Source organism: Vanacampus margaritifer, chromosome 8, assembly GCF_051991255.1.
Source record: "Vanacampus margaritifer isolate UIUO_Vmar chromosome 8, RoL_Vmar_1.0, whole genome shotgun sequence".
NCBI lineage: Eukaryota > Metazoa > Chordata > Actinopteri > Syngnathiformes > Syngnathidae > Vanacampus > Vanacampus margaritifer.
This window is the reverse complement of record NC_135439.1, coordinates 22,816,778-22,830,974: the sequence shown is the minus strand read 5'-3', so window position 1 is coordinate 22,830,974 and position 14,197 is coordinate 22,816,778. Positions and strand designations below refer to the sequence as shown.

The window sequence follows — 14,197 nt, the reverse complement described above, 5'->3', positions numbered from 1 at the left end:
CGTAAGGTTTGCATGTCCATAATACTTGGCCATTTCTCACATAGCCAATTCCTCCTTTAAATGGTGTAGCGTAAGGATACTATACCGTACAAGACAGTCTGAAAACATTGCAGCACATTTGCAAGCACATGCAATATTTGGCTGTTTCATGAATATTCCTTTATATATTACTGACAAACCCCTGCATTATCCTATTATATATTTTTAATAATTTATACTTACACTCAGTTGCACAACCTCCCGTCTCCAAAATATATACACCCCTCCTGCCTATTTACACAACTGATTATGTTTCAGCCCTCGCCTTTTCAAAAATGCCATACATTTGCATAGTGCTATTAATCTAATTAGAATTCCCACTGTTTCAGTTTAAGGGTTGCTGAGATTGAAATAGAAAATCACCCACGGCCATAATTGCTCCGTAATTAAATATTTCCATAAGCCTTTTCTCATTTCTCATCCCTCTGTTTATTAAGATTGGGAGGATAGGGTGGCAGTGAATTGGGGTTAAGCTTTAATGATGTACAGTATCTGTTGTTGTCCGGTACTGCTTGAATGTACTACAACCACCGTCCAGCAAATGTTTTATTTTTTAATTCCTCAAAATAATGTTTGATATCATTTTAAGATTGGCCAAATTTCCTTGATTGACTATGGAGAAAATGATCAATCGACTAACTGTAATTTAAAACAATATTGGTGCAGTGTTGGACTGATCAGTGAACAATGCTGTGTGTCGGAATAAAATAAGCCCCTTAGCATGTCATGTTGTACCTTCTTTAGAAAGCAGTGCACATAATTCTATGAATAGTATTTCATGAAGAATACCAACCATTACACACTTGCTTGATGAATGGATCTAGTTACAGAAGTGTAAATCAACCTGTAAATTATTCAACTGCACTCTAAATAGTAGCTGATAAACAAATGATTTTGGTAAGAACAGTGCTGTGAAACATACCTCATTAAGTAACCTGATTGTGTTCAACACTCCAAACAGACCACGAGTTGAAGAATGATTAGTATTTTTCTTTATTTTTTTATTCCAGGTCTGAAATAATACTAGTGCTCTCGAGGCAATGCCGGCAGATTAGCATCTGAATAGTCATTAGCATTATGAGCAAGGAGCCTGTCTGCTGCTTCTCAAATCCTCTGAGTAATAATCGCTGATGGCCATTGAAGGGGTAGAAATAAGAAAACACTTGGGGGTCTGAAAGAATGAGCCCACCGCTGATACATAGAAAAATATCAAGCATTGCGCAATGCGCTTTGGTTGGGCTTAAGGCGGAGTTACACCCAAGCCAAAAGGCAGCCTTTTAGATCTTAAGGAAGAGGCGACCCTGGTCACTTGAACGGACCAAAGAGTGAGCAGTAGGGGGTTGTCAAACAGAGCCTACTGGCCCTGGGTGGCACCTATAATGACACATCTCCTATTTCAAAGGGCACAATCATAAAAGTTAGCATCGGCAACCTGCTGACATTTTGCTCGTTATTTCTTTCGCCGGGACACGGACAAGGTTGATTTGACTTAAATAAAAGATCAAAGTCAAATATTATCTGGACATTGTGACAGATGTGAATTACCATGTGTTGTTCGTGTTGCTGACACTGCTGCTTGCTTTTTGATACTTGCTGTGTTAAGTTGGCAATTTGCTGAATTTCAATGAGACCTGCTCTAATGGTGGACTAAAAAAAAAGAAAAGAATACTTTCCTTATGGTGAACTATCTCACACCCGTAAATTAATTTAATTTTGTAGGGCATTTCACTCAATTTCTTTGATTGACTGAGGGGAAAAATGAAACATTGTTATTTATTTACAAAAATCTTGAATGGGAATTTCTCCCTTTGAATGTTTTGAACTCCTATTTTGAAGCCAGTGTTGTATCTAGCAGCCTGGCGAAGCCATACTGAGGTCAGTGTGGATGTAGCTCAATTCTCATGGCTGACTTCATATTATACTTGTTGAGACAGCAAACAGACTGACAATGGACTATTTTTTTCATACAAAGTACTTTTAATCAAAAATACATACTAGAAAAACCTGGCCACCTGGCTGAATTAGATTTTAACATCAGCTTCACGTGACTCTGAAGTTTGGAAAGAAGCATTGCTAAAGATAGCTGTTATTCGCTTGGAGTCGGACCATGACTACCACACATCAGTAGATCCATCAGCCATATTTTATTGACAAACATGTTTGGAGCGCTTTTGTTAGTAGCCTATGGTTATACGCAGATTTAATATGCCTAAATTGCTTGAAGATGCAATTAATCAGCAATCAATTCCACACTGCCAACTGAATTCTAATCTTAAATATTGAAGTATTGACATCCAGTAGTTAGGGCTGGCACATTACTTGATAAACCCGTAATACAATGTGCCCGTATGATCATGATTTTGGGTTTTTGTAGTCAGGCTGCACACTAGGGCTGGCACATTACTTGATAAACCCGTAATACAATGTGCCCGTATGATCATGATTTTGGGTTTTTGTAGTCAGGCTGCACACTCAATGCAAGTTTAAGGAACCAGTGCATGGCTTATGCGGTCACTGGCTTCCCTCTAATTATTGAATTATTGACTGGCTTTATTCAAATCATTGTTGTATACCACGACTAGGGAATAAAAACTGTAGCCAGGCATTTTAGGGTCTGTAGCCATTGCTTGAAGAATAAATGAAGGTAAACACAAGCAATATGTAAACTTGAAATAAGTTATATTATTCAGTAGACTGCAAGGAGCAATTATTGATGACTAGCAAAATAAAGAGATAATTTTAAGAGAGGAAAAAAAGTTGTTCTCTTTATGCACAAAACACCGAAAATGTACTGAACTATGGCCCAAAATCTGAGGTATAGATGGTACCATGGGTTACTTGTTCCATCACACAACGAGCAGTAGTATTGATATCTGTTTGACAAAACTGCCTTACGAACTCTGACTTAGTCTGGCTGTATACTAAACTAAACTAGCATAGCCAACTCATGTTGCCTCCATTTGTTAGTAACATTGATAAATTCCTATTTGCTCTTGTGTGGTATTAAAAGGCCTGTTATTTCCTCAGCCGCTCATCCCTCTTTGTAAATGGACAGCTTCTCTCAGCATAATGCTAAATTGGTCAATTAAAGCAGCAGTGGGATTGAATTAAGCCCCAGCCTCTGATCTTGCTCAAAAGGAAGGGCTTGCACTGGAAACGATCGCTTATAGTGTGCACCTAACAAACGAGCCGCTCTAATTGATTCAAATGAATCCATGTCAGAGTTTGATGGATTTGAATATGGGCTCCATCACAGAGCTGTAGATAAAACTCAAATTTTTCATATGGGTAAGTGAAAGAGTGGCTAGCATTTTGCAGGGGGTTCAAATATATTTGAGAGCTTGTCTGGAGCGTACTCAGAACAGTTCAAACATACCGTACATGTGGCAGATGTGCTTGAATATAAAGCAGCTTGCATATTAGTCATTTCTAGCCATTCTTTTATTGTCTGAAGTCCAGGTCCAAGCATTTTTTGTATTATATACTGTGTTTTATTATATTTACAATAAACCACATGCTCACGTTTCATGAATGCAGAATAAATTATACTGAGACAATGTGCATTGAAGTCAAAATACATCACGGAGCTTTCTAATAAAATGAAAGTTTTATTTGTAGACTTATATTGGTTACATTAGACTTGTAGGTTTGCATGTAAATGAGGTTCAGTAAAGTGTAATATGTCTCAAAGGGCAAGAATGGCCAATAAGCTGAAGCTGTGTTGATGAACTGTGCACTTGAAACTGTCACTGTTAGTCCCCCCTCATATGTGAAGACACTTCTAGCTGCCAACCAACTTCCAGACCAATATTTCCTCCCTTTTACTCACTCCCCTGTGAGACCCCCACACGGAGCCCCGCAGGCTACATACCCCCTCCACGTTTTTTCCTCTCCCACGATACCTGGCGTCTCCACGTCTATCAGGGAAATCCACCTGCTTTTGATCTCCGCTCCGTTTCCCTCTCTACTTTCTCCCATCATGTTCTTTCAGCCTGTCTATCTCCACCTTACCTCTGCTGGAGAAGGTGAATTAAAAATGGTGGAGGCATTATAGCCCTGCGGATGAAAGAGCGCTTTAGACAAAGAACATGGGGAGAGCTTTTAAAAAATGGGTCTGTGGTAAATGAAAGGGATTGGAGGCATGAAATGATGGAAGCACAAAAAGAAAAACTCCTGTCTGAATGGATGCACAGAATTACACAACAGAGTAGGCATGTTGCGAGGAGAATCGGCGAGCTCTGAGTGATAAATAAGGGCTGCGGTGGGAGAAAGATGGTTTGGGTGAAAGGTGTGCGCAGGAGGTTTTCAGACCAGGTCAGAGAAAGTGCACGTTTGACAGCACGTGATAAAAACATTTATCAAAAGATCTGAAAAGAAAGAATATACTTACCATTGTATATAATTTTACTGTTCAGTTGTATGCCATACTCCACAAATAACTGTATCCTGACAACACTCACATTAATAGCCTTAAATAGCTAGCTGGAACTGTACATTTTAAGTGTTAACCACTGTTAATATTGTAATGCAAAGCAGGGCTGTGCAAAATTCAGAATTACAGATTTAAATTCAATTCATTAGATGAATTTGAATTTAAATGGACTCAACCCTCCAGGATGTTGAATTGAATTTGAATGTGAGTTACAGGAAGTGGAATTAAATTTGATGCAATTCAGATAAATTCATTCTCATCCCATACCAGTGAGAATGAGATGAGTATATGAATATACTAGTGTGCTCCAAACAAAATGTCCAAAATGTTTTGGTAGCCATTTTAAAGACTTACATAAAGAAACGTATTCTGGAAAATGAACTGCTCTTTTACCATCATATCAAACAATTTCAAAGACAATTTTAATGATCTTTTTTTTTTTTTTTTTTTTTTATCTGAGAAGCTTTTAATGTTAATAAAAATAAATTTCGCCACGTTACTATTTACTATAATTCCATTTTGTGTACTTAAATTCATTACAATATTTATTTGAAATTGTTTGAAATGTTGTAAATAGGCTGATATACTGTAAAGTTTTTCTTAGCTGTGTATTATTTTTCTCAAGTCACATTATTTTACCATAATACCCCTTGTTGTGACTCCTCCTTTATTTGGAGTGTCTAAAAAGTGACAAAAAGCTAAATAAAAAGCAGATTACAGTTTGACTTTTGAGGTGCATGTCTTGTGATATTGCTTACTTTGTAGTTTTCCATTGCAGCCATAAATTTGCTGAAGGCAATAATTGTAAATTGTTAACTGTAAACTGTACCAAAGCAATCTTTATTTTAGTTTGATTTTTGCTTTATCATGGTCTTAAAAAGCTAACAGTCACCTCTCCATCCTGCGTTTCCCAGCTGCCTCTCCTGTGTAAACGGATCATTCCCATGTTACTGGTGCAAGTACCGCCACATGTGTACCCAGAACGCCAACGACTGTTCCTTCCAAGAGGGACGAGTTAATATTTCAGAGGTAAGTTCAGCTCTTAATTGTACTGCTTACTGCTTCTCTACAATGATATGTATCTGTCTTTGCCTTCCACCCTTGACGCAAGCGTTTGACATCTGTAAGATATTGATTTAGGAATTTATCCTACAGTAGGTTTATATCTGAGAAATAATGTATCATATTCCCGCATGATGTAGCTAGCTACCTTTGAGTCTGTAGGGAGCACTTAGTGATGTTTACCCACATGCTAATTTAATCTCTAGGAATATAACCACAAATTGTTTTCTAATGCACACACCCTCATTGGTTTTGCCTTCAGGATTCCTTACATCACTCTGCTGTTTTTTTCTGCATTTGTAACACAACAGCTTGTGCACGGTGCAGTAATATTTCTGTTGTAGCCCATAAAGCCATAAGCAGGCCCACGATACATAGATGTTTATGGAAATACTGCTTGGGTTTCACATAACCAAATTAGCATTCGCATAAAAGCTAATATCAATGGTGCGTAATAGCTGCTTGGGTATGCTACACGGAAAACACAACAAGCGTTAACAAACTGCTCTGTGCTATGCACAGAATTTAGGTACACAAAGTGCTGTTTGATTCTTTTCCCTTTTTTCACCTCATGAAGGTATTACAAGGCACACATATGATGAATTCAAATGTGCATGATCTCAATTTTCAATCAACTTCTGAATGCAAATGCATCTTGCTCCCGACTGACCGACAGTCATGCGTTCATCTTATCTGATTGATACCACACATACACATTCCTTCAACTTATGTTTGTACTCTGACTCTCCCCTGTTATCTCAACCGAAATGAAAGATGTCGGCCAGCCTGTTACACTGGCCTTTATTAATTGGTCAACCTTTATCCAATTACTTCCCCCTTTATATATTCCCTCTAAACCAAGCCCACGTAGAATCTCAAACACTAGCACGCTCAAACAGAGCCTGAGACCTTATCCGAAATAACACACAGTCCTAGCGTTCATGCCTCATGGAGCTGACGTTAGCGGATTAGCGCACCCATCTGCAAGACGTGAGGAGGGCATTGGCTTGCACACTCTGAGCTGAGAGAGGCCAGCGGGCCAACGGATGGGTAAACAGGAAAAGCCTGCAGTGATCATGGGAGAAAGCGGAGGAGTGCAAGTAAACAAACAAACTGATTTACTAGTGAATGCCAAGCTTTGGGCTTGAAGGTGGACATGTTTACATGAATAGTGAAACTGATGTTTAACCACTGACTTGTATATGAATGGACTATCGATAGGCTCCTTGCAGCTGAAGCCAGAGGGCTGCCATCTTATTGCCATTGCCACTGTTACTTACAACTTTTTTTTTCTTTTTTCTTTTTTTTTTGCTGAAAACACTGTTCACAGTGCATGTTTTACGGTCGGATAGGAGTAGTTGGAGTCTCTCAATTAATGAACTTTACTGTTTGCATCGACCATTCAGAGTATATTATCTTAGTATTGTGACTCACAGAGGTAGGGCTGGGCAAGAAATCCAATTAATTCACTTAATCGTATAATTAATAGTTGAAAATTTGCTAAATCGTGAAATCAAATTTTGTCCAATGGATTATTGAAAGCTTTTGTTGTCATGTTCTGTTACATCCAAATGTTATAATGACTTGTAATTTTGGTAGAATGTTGGATGGGTGGTTTACAAGACAGGTTTACAATAGCTAATTGTGGCATTTAAGCACAAACTATGAAACTTAAGTTTGTTAAAACTGATTTCAAATTTCTATACATTATTGTTGTCAGAACATTTTGCACAGGAATTATTTTTGAATAAATGAAACCTTTAAATAAATGTTTGTTGGGTTTATTAGATTAAAATCATAATCATAATGACTACAAAAATTATTTTTGGGCCACATCGCCCAGCCTGAGACAGAGGTTAGGTTTGCATTTTGCAGTGGGCCTTTACTTTCATTTGATTGTTCATGGTTCTGACAACATAATGGTGAGGACTCTTTGAGTATCACCTGGTTAGATTTCCTTATAAGAGAAAATGAAAAGTCTTATTCTTAGCAATGAAATGTACATGTAGTGCTTCTCCCAGACAACCGTATGTCATACATGGTGGCATTGTTGCTGTAAGGCAGAAAATAACTTGAAAACGATGTGGAGAAATCAATGTATTCAAGTTAGGCGGTAAGATGGCCGCCGGTGGCTTCGCTTCTCCCAACGGCGAGTAAGCAGCATTATTATTAGTCCATTCATATGTAAGTCCATGTTTTGAACTCACTGTTCTGGCACACTGGTCAACCTCCACTTTTGGGTATTTCCAAACCAGTTTCTCAAAGGAAAAAAATGGAAATGAAGAATTTCAGGGTCTAACTGTCACCATCATAAAATCTCCAGTTATAGTTGTGTGAAAATAATTTAACACTGTTGATGTTAAACAATTAGCTATGGTGTACATATTTTTCAAGCTGCGCGCACGATTTGAATGTAACGGCTAGTTGCTTGAACATCGCAGACTGCATCTTTAACATTCTCAATTATAGCAGTTAAGTGTATAAATATGTGAAAGTCATTTACTACTGTATAAAACAACAAAACTCTCTGATATTGAGGTCTCGGGGAAAAGAATAATTGGGACATATACTGTATACTGTAAAAACCGAGACCATCCAAAGGAATAGGGACAATGCTGAAGTCCGCCTATATTATGAAAGCCTCAGTTAGTGCATTATGCTAATGTTTTGCACCTATTTATCAGGTATTTCTGATACTTGCTTCGTTTTGTCTTTTCACAAAAATACATCATTAGGTGTGTTCAACCTCAGTTTCCACTGTGTTTGTAAACACATTTTTAAATTGGGCAATGGCTAGGTGGCCAGCAGCACAGAGAATGACTGACAAAATACAAGAGACAAATGGGCAGAAAAGAAGATGGAAGAGTGAAAGAGGCAGCTGGAAAAGGGGATATGACAGACTATGGCATGTGGGACAGGGGGTGGGGGGACCTCTCCTATCGTCTCATCAGCCCAAGAAACCAGCGGTCACATTCTCCACAAGAAAATCCATCATCTGTCTCTATCACACACACACACACACACACCGATGCTTTGTGTCTTTCACGTGCTAAAGTGTAAACACTGTGACAGTGACAGGCACGCACACACACACGCAGTCATCCATCATCCTTTTCCGAGCTGCCATATCCATTAGTTGCACTCTCTGTGGCCCAACTGGTACACTTTTTCCTGTAGGCTAGACTTATCCCTCTCTACTCCAAGACCCGTCTTTTTTCTCTCACTCTCTCTGTCTCCACCCATCCCTCTGCACTGCAAGTCTCATTCACCCCTCCTCCCTCTCTCACCTCTCCTTTACCTTCCGTCCTCTTGACTGAGCGTGAGATTTTGTGGAGGTAGGGAATAAACGGTTCGCAGGTGGGGGTGGGGGGATGTCGGGGGGGGGGGGTGTCTGGGGCTTGCTTACCAAACATTTACACACATGCATACACCTTTAATCTACACCTGACATTATTATCCCGTCTTTCCCCTGAAATCCCCAAACAAACAGTAGTCATAAACACATATTTTTCATTTGATAGCATATACTATTTTCTGTGACTACAAAAAAAGCTTCTTTGCTTAACACCATCATTTAGTTTTCCACTGTTCTAATGAAATGCAATCATTCCATCTCATTATGGCTACATTTGCCCAACAGACAATGACATGTTAGGTTTTGTCAACTGTCAACACACTAAATTTGTTTCTATTCCAGTATTTTCCTCACTGCTTTCATAGTATGTGTTTCCATGGCAACATAAATGCAGAAGTCCTCCCCGTCTGTCTTTTCTTGCACATCACATATCTTGTCCATGAAGTTTGTGTTTGAGTGATTTGCAATGTAATATCTTTTGAAGACTAACATGGAAAAGAGAAGAGTAATTAAACAAGCCTACTAGTAGGTTTTTCTTAAGTAAGTGCAGCAAAAAGGAGGTAGAAAGAAATGGATAGAGGATGAAATGAATATAATGAATTGCATTTTCAAATCAAATATGCATGAATCAGCAATGCCCCTGCTGACACAACAAGCAAATTGTGGAATTAGGGAGCAACCAGGTGTAAAATTACAGAAGTAAAGCGTTACTTTTCTTCGACGAAAGGCGATGAGGGAGAATAGAAGGGTGGGGCTTCATTTCTTTCTTTTCTTTCTTTCAAGTTGCTCTGTTATCATTTCCACTATTCTCTTTTCTTCCTCCTTCACCTTCTGCCATTCTCTCTTTCCCCCTCCCCTTGGAATGAAAAGCTGCACAGCCTTGATGAGTGCCAGGCACAGTATTAGCTATTTGGGCTCAGCTATGTTAAGACATGCCTCAATGTGTGTTTGGCTGCAAAACACAGTGCGGTCTTGCACGAGCAAACAAGGCATGGCTTAATTGTATCCTGCCAGGGGAAACTCTGGGGATACTATGGATTCATAGTCATAGTCCGCTGCAGAGATTTTGTGCACACAACACAGGTCAGCTTTTTGTACTGTATTAGTAACACTAGTTGAGATCTCAACTTGGGCCCAAAATACTTTTTTTTTTTTAAGGGATCCCGTTCCATATTCAATGGAGAGTTTGTTGTAATAATTTTATTACATGGTAGGGGAAACATTTGATGCAGTACAGTTGTACTGCACTGCATACTACTATACCACAATTATAGTCCCAATAAAAGATTTTTCTTAGGATAAGAACAGTCCAGTACAGTTAATCTTAATAAAGGCTGTTTGATACCATTTTTTTTTCAACCGATACAAGTGAGAGTACTCAAATCTTGAGTAGTCACTTATACTTAGTACTTTTGATGCATTACATTTCCCCCCCAAAACAATGACATATTTTAAAGAAAGACCTATATATCCCATTATAGGGTTTTCCCTTAACATTGCTTAGAAATAATGGCATTTTCTATTTTTCGAATTAATAATTTCTAGTTCCTGCATGAATAGCAGCCACGTCACGAGTGCTGATACCTTGAAATGCCGATACCTGGTATCGGTACTCGCCCATCCCTAATCTTAATGTTGTGGATAGTCAGTATATAATGTAAAAAGAAAAATCTAATGAATGGAAACTTGATGGCATAATCGGACCCTCATTTTTTGTTAAAAACATTTTATTCTACATAAGAATTACAGATGCCGTCCTATGTGACATAATGTTGTCTATAACTCTGCATTTTTTGTAAAAATGCCTCCTCCTTTTCTTTATTCAGGGATCATTCATTTTAATTTCATGTACTGGAATAGATCTAATCATGCTACATTTTATCATCTATTGTGTTTAAGTGTTTTGCATGAAAATCTCAGTGAGTTGCATTTACAGTATTGAGTTTTGCTTCATTTTATTTCCCTTTGAAGTCAGATGGATCACAGACCTTGTTCCTACTTCCTACTTTATTTATTTGATTCCATAACGTGAGCCAGTAACATTTTGGGATTCTTCATTGTTGACTTTTTTGTAAATTGCACATCACCTGCCTTTCAACACTGTGAATCGGGGTTAGACGGTTCACTTTAACCCACTAATATATAGGCTACATACGCCACACATGAGAGGCTAAATCATCTCTGAAATGATCCTGGTGGACACATGCTCACACTCTAAAAGTGCTCCAATCTGTTGCCAATTACGCCAGTGTAATGTTAACGTATGACGCATTGTTCCTTGACACTACATGAGCAGAGGCTCCATATAGTCTACGCTCAGAACAAAACATGGAGACATTTTCTCTGTCTGTCTTTCCATCTTTCACACCCTTAAATAAACACATACACTTTTAGCTCACAGGCTACCCACACATTCTTGAACAACCATAGAAATACTTTTTAACTCTCTCTCTCCTACACCCACGTACACACACATTATACACACACTATAGCTAAGCTGACAGGGCTATTTGCGATAGAGGTGTGAAGGCCCCAGACCGTGACATTCTGGCACACTCAGTTTACCCTGGCTGGTACTCACATTCTGAACAGGGCAAGCAAGCACACACACACACACACACACACACACACACACACACACACACACACATTGTAAGCCAAGGCCACTTGAGGGTCTTCACCGTGTTTGTACGCATATGTGCAGTCACACATGCACACGTGTGACTGGTTCTTATCAGGGCACAGCACAACCATCATCTCAGGGCTGCAGGGTCCATGTGGGTTCGGCAGAAGGTGGTCTGGATTGGGAAACGTTGGGGTGAATTATACCCGAGCATTGTTTCCTCTGCCCTCTTTGTCTTTCTCTGATAACATATCAGTTTTCTTATTCAGTATTTCCTTCCATTCTTCCTGTACTATGTTTGTAAGCATCTCAGGTTTTAAGTGCTGTCATTTAATCCAGCATTCCAATGTTTTTTCTCTTAAATTTCACTCATTTCTCTTTTTCAGCTTCTCTCCCTTGTTTTATCACTTGGCACTGCTTCCCATCTCAAGCACCATAGCAAAGTGTCAAATGTCCTTGTTTGGTAATTTCTGGTATTTGGTAGTTCATTTGTGCGCCTCTATGAAATATTAAAAAGATAATTGACACATTTATAGAAATCTAAACAAAGGAGCAGATACATCAATGGACAACCAAGGAGGAGGCGAGTTAATATATAATATACCCGGCCCACGCTGCACTTTTCCAAAACAGTGCAAACCAGCATGGGTATTTTCAGACGGACCAAAGATGAGCCATAATTGAAACCAGATGGATATAAACACAATGACATGGGGAAAAATGAAGACAATAGCAAGAAAACACGTCAAGGAACTGTAACAAGCTGCAGATTACAGTCAGTGACGCAATTTATTTTTTCAAATGTGGCATGTGGTTGGAGAGCGAGTGAGAGAGAGAGAGAAGGAGGAGGGAGAAGACATGGAGAAGTGGAGTCTTGAAATAAGCGCTTCCTGTCTTTGCCAGATGGATCTTCATTGGAGCATAGCTGGCCAGTGTTTAACCCTTAGTTTGGTAGCGGTGCACCACTTTTAGCTTTCAAGCCACTTATGGCCTTACACCATACTTGAGACACTTGTAGTCAGTAATTCAACTGCTGGAAAGTTAGAGGGAGTGTGGATTTGGCATACCCTTGCATATGTTATTAGAATGTGTTAATAGAGGATTATGCAGAGATTAAGAATTTGTATTTTAGACCTGTAATTTGTCGCACACTGTGTGTTGTGTGATTTGCATCTTCTTGTCTCTTGATGTCATCATTATGTGCATTTGCACACAGATGTGTCTTACGCATGCAGGTGTCTCAGCTCCCCTCTAGCTCGGACGCTATTTATAGCATCACTGTCACACAGCTTATCCTTTGCAGCTCTTGATACGTTTCCACGGCATATTATTTAATATGCATACATTATTCAACACCTGACACTGGGCATCCAAAAATTGTTGGGCTGGTGTGTTCTCTTTCCTGGGAGACACTGCAGAGAGACGATCGTGTCGTGGAGACAACTGGGCTAAAAGGTTTGATATTGTGTACTGTATTGTGAAGGGCTGCTGGTTTAATGTCTGTATATGTGAGGTTGTTGTTTTTACACACTATGCTCCCCTTCGGGTGTATGGCTTCAGCCTTCTTTTTTTCCCATCCCTCTCTCTCGCATTTCTCATCTAAGATCTTGGGACACTGAAAAGCGAGTACCAACAGGTCTTTCCGTGTTGTCTCCCTCTGTTGGTCATTGATTTTCATGTGTCTTGTGCGAGTTGTGCCTGCAAAGTCAAATGTTGTGCTCTTTACTTGTGCATGTGCAATGACAATAAAGATCTATTCATTCATTCATGATTTGTATCTTTCAAATGTTTTCTTAATGGTCCCACGCATTGTGAACTACAGTGGAATATCCCGAGTCGTTCCGAGGATGTTAGTTGACCTCCAATTTGTTTTATTTCAAAACAATTCTCCCATAGATAATGATATAAAATGATTTTGGTCCAGGCGTAAACTGCTAATTTTTAAGTGACAATTTCATACCTCTGTCATACCGATAGATGGTGTCTTCAGACTGATACTCTCACCTAGTGCTCTCTAATAGGTATTGCTTGAATGAATACAACTTTTTGGTATTTAATTAATTGCAATGTTACAGCACTGGGCAACTCAGCCCTTTCTTATGTGGCATTAGTTGCTGTACATTTTTGCTTATATGGCTATTCTCACACGTTTTCTCTTTGCCATCATTTGTAGCAGTCTGCGGGAAGAAAAAACAGGAAAAACAAAATCACTTGTGGCGTCATTTCATTATATACTTACTGATTTAAAGTTTCGTATTGGATTTACTGACTAATTTTCTAACGTGTCGTTGCACAATGACAATGCTTTAGGAACATAATGAACAGATCAGCCCTGATGTCATGTTGTCATTGGGAGTTGGGAATATCTTGGGCGTATCTTCTATTTCTTCATCCTTCCGAACACGCAAGGCCCTCTGATGCAGTAAATGCAAACGTGCTGGCTGACGTGTTTAATACTGTACTAGATCACTGTGACTTTACAGAAGAAAGATTGTGAGGACATTATATGAGCATGCATATCCAGGCAAACAAATTTAGTAACATCATAGGTTCAGGACACGCATAAATGTGTTTTAATGCGAGTGTGTCTCTGTGTCAGTCACAGGTCCCTGCGGTTTAATTATTCAGGCTGTATTAAATCTTCATCTCTGCAGCCTGCCTAATGTGAACACAGATGAATTTTGCA

The 14,197-nt window shown here is 39.1% G+C and overlaps 1 protein-coding gene across 2 annotated transcripts in view; it reads left to right on the top strand.

Annotated features, from left to right (window-relative positions):
- Window positions 1-14,197, top strand: part of plxna1b (plexin A1b) — a 225,658-nt gene that overhangs the window by 129,907 nt on the left and 81,554 nt on the right. For both annotated transcript variants that reach the window (XM_077572438.1, XM_077572437.1), the window contains exon 9: window positions 5,386-5,500. In XM_077572438.1, coding sequence (XP_077428564.1) covers window positions 5,386-5,500 — 115 coding nt within the window. The remainder of the gene's footprint in view (window positions 1-5,385; window positions 5,501-14,197) is intronic.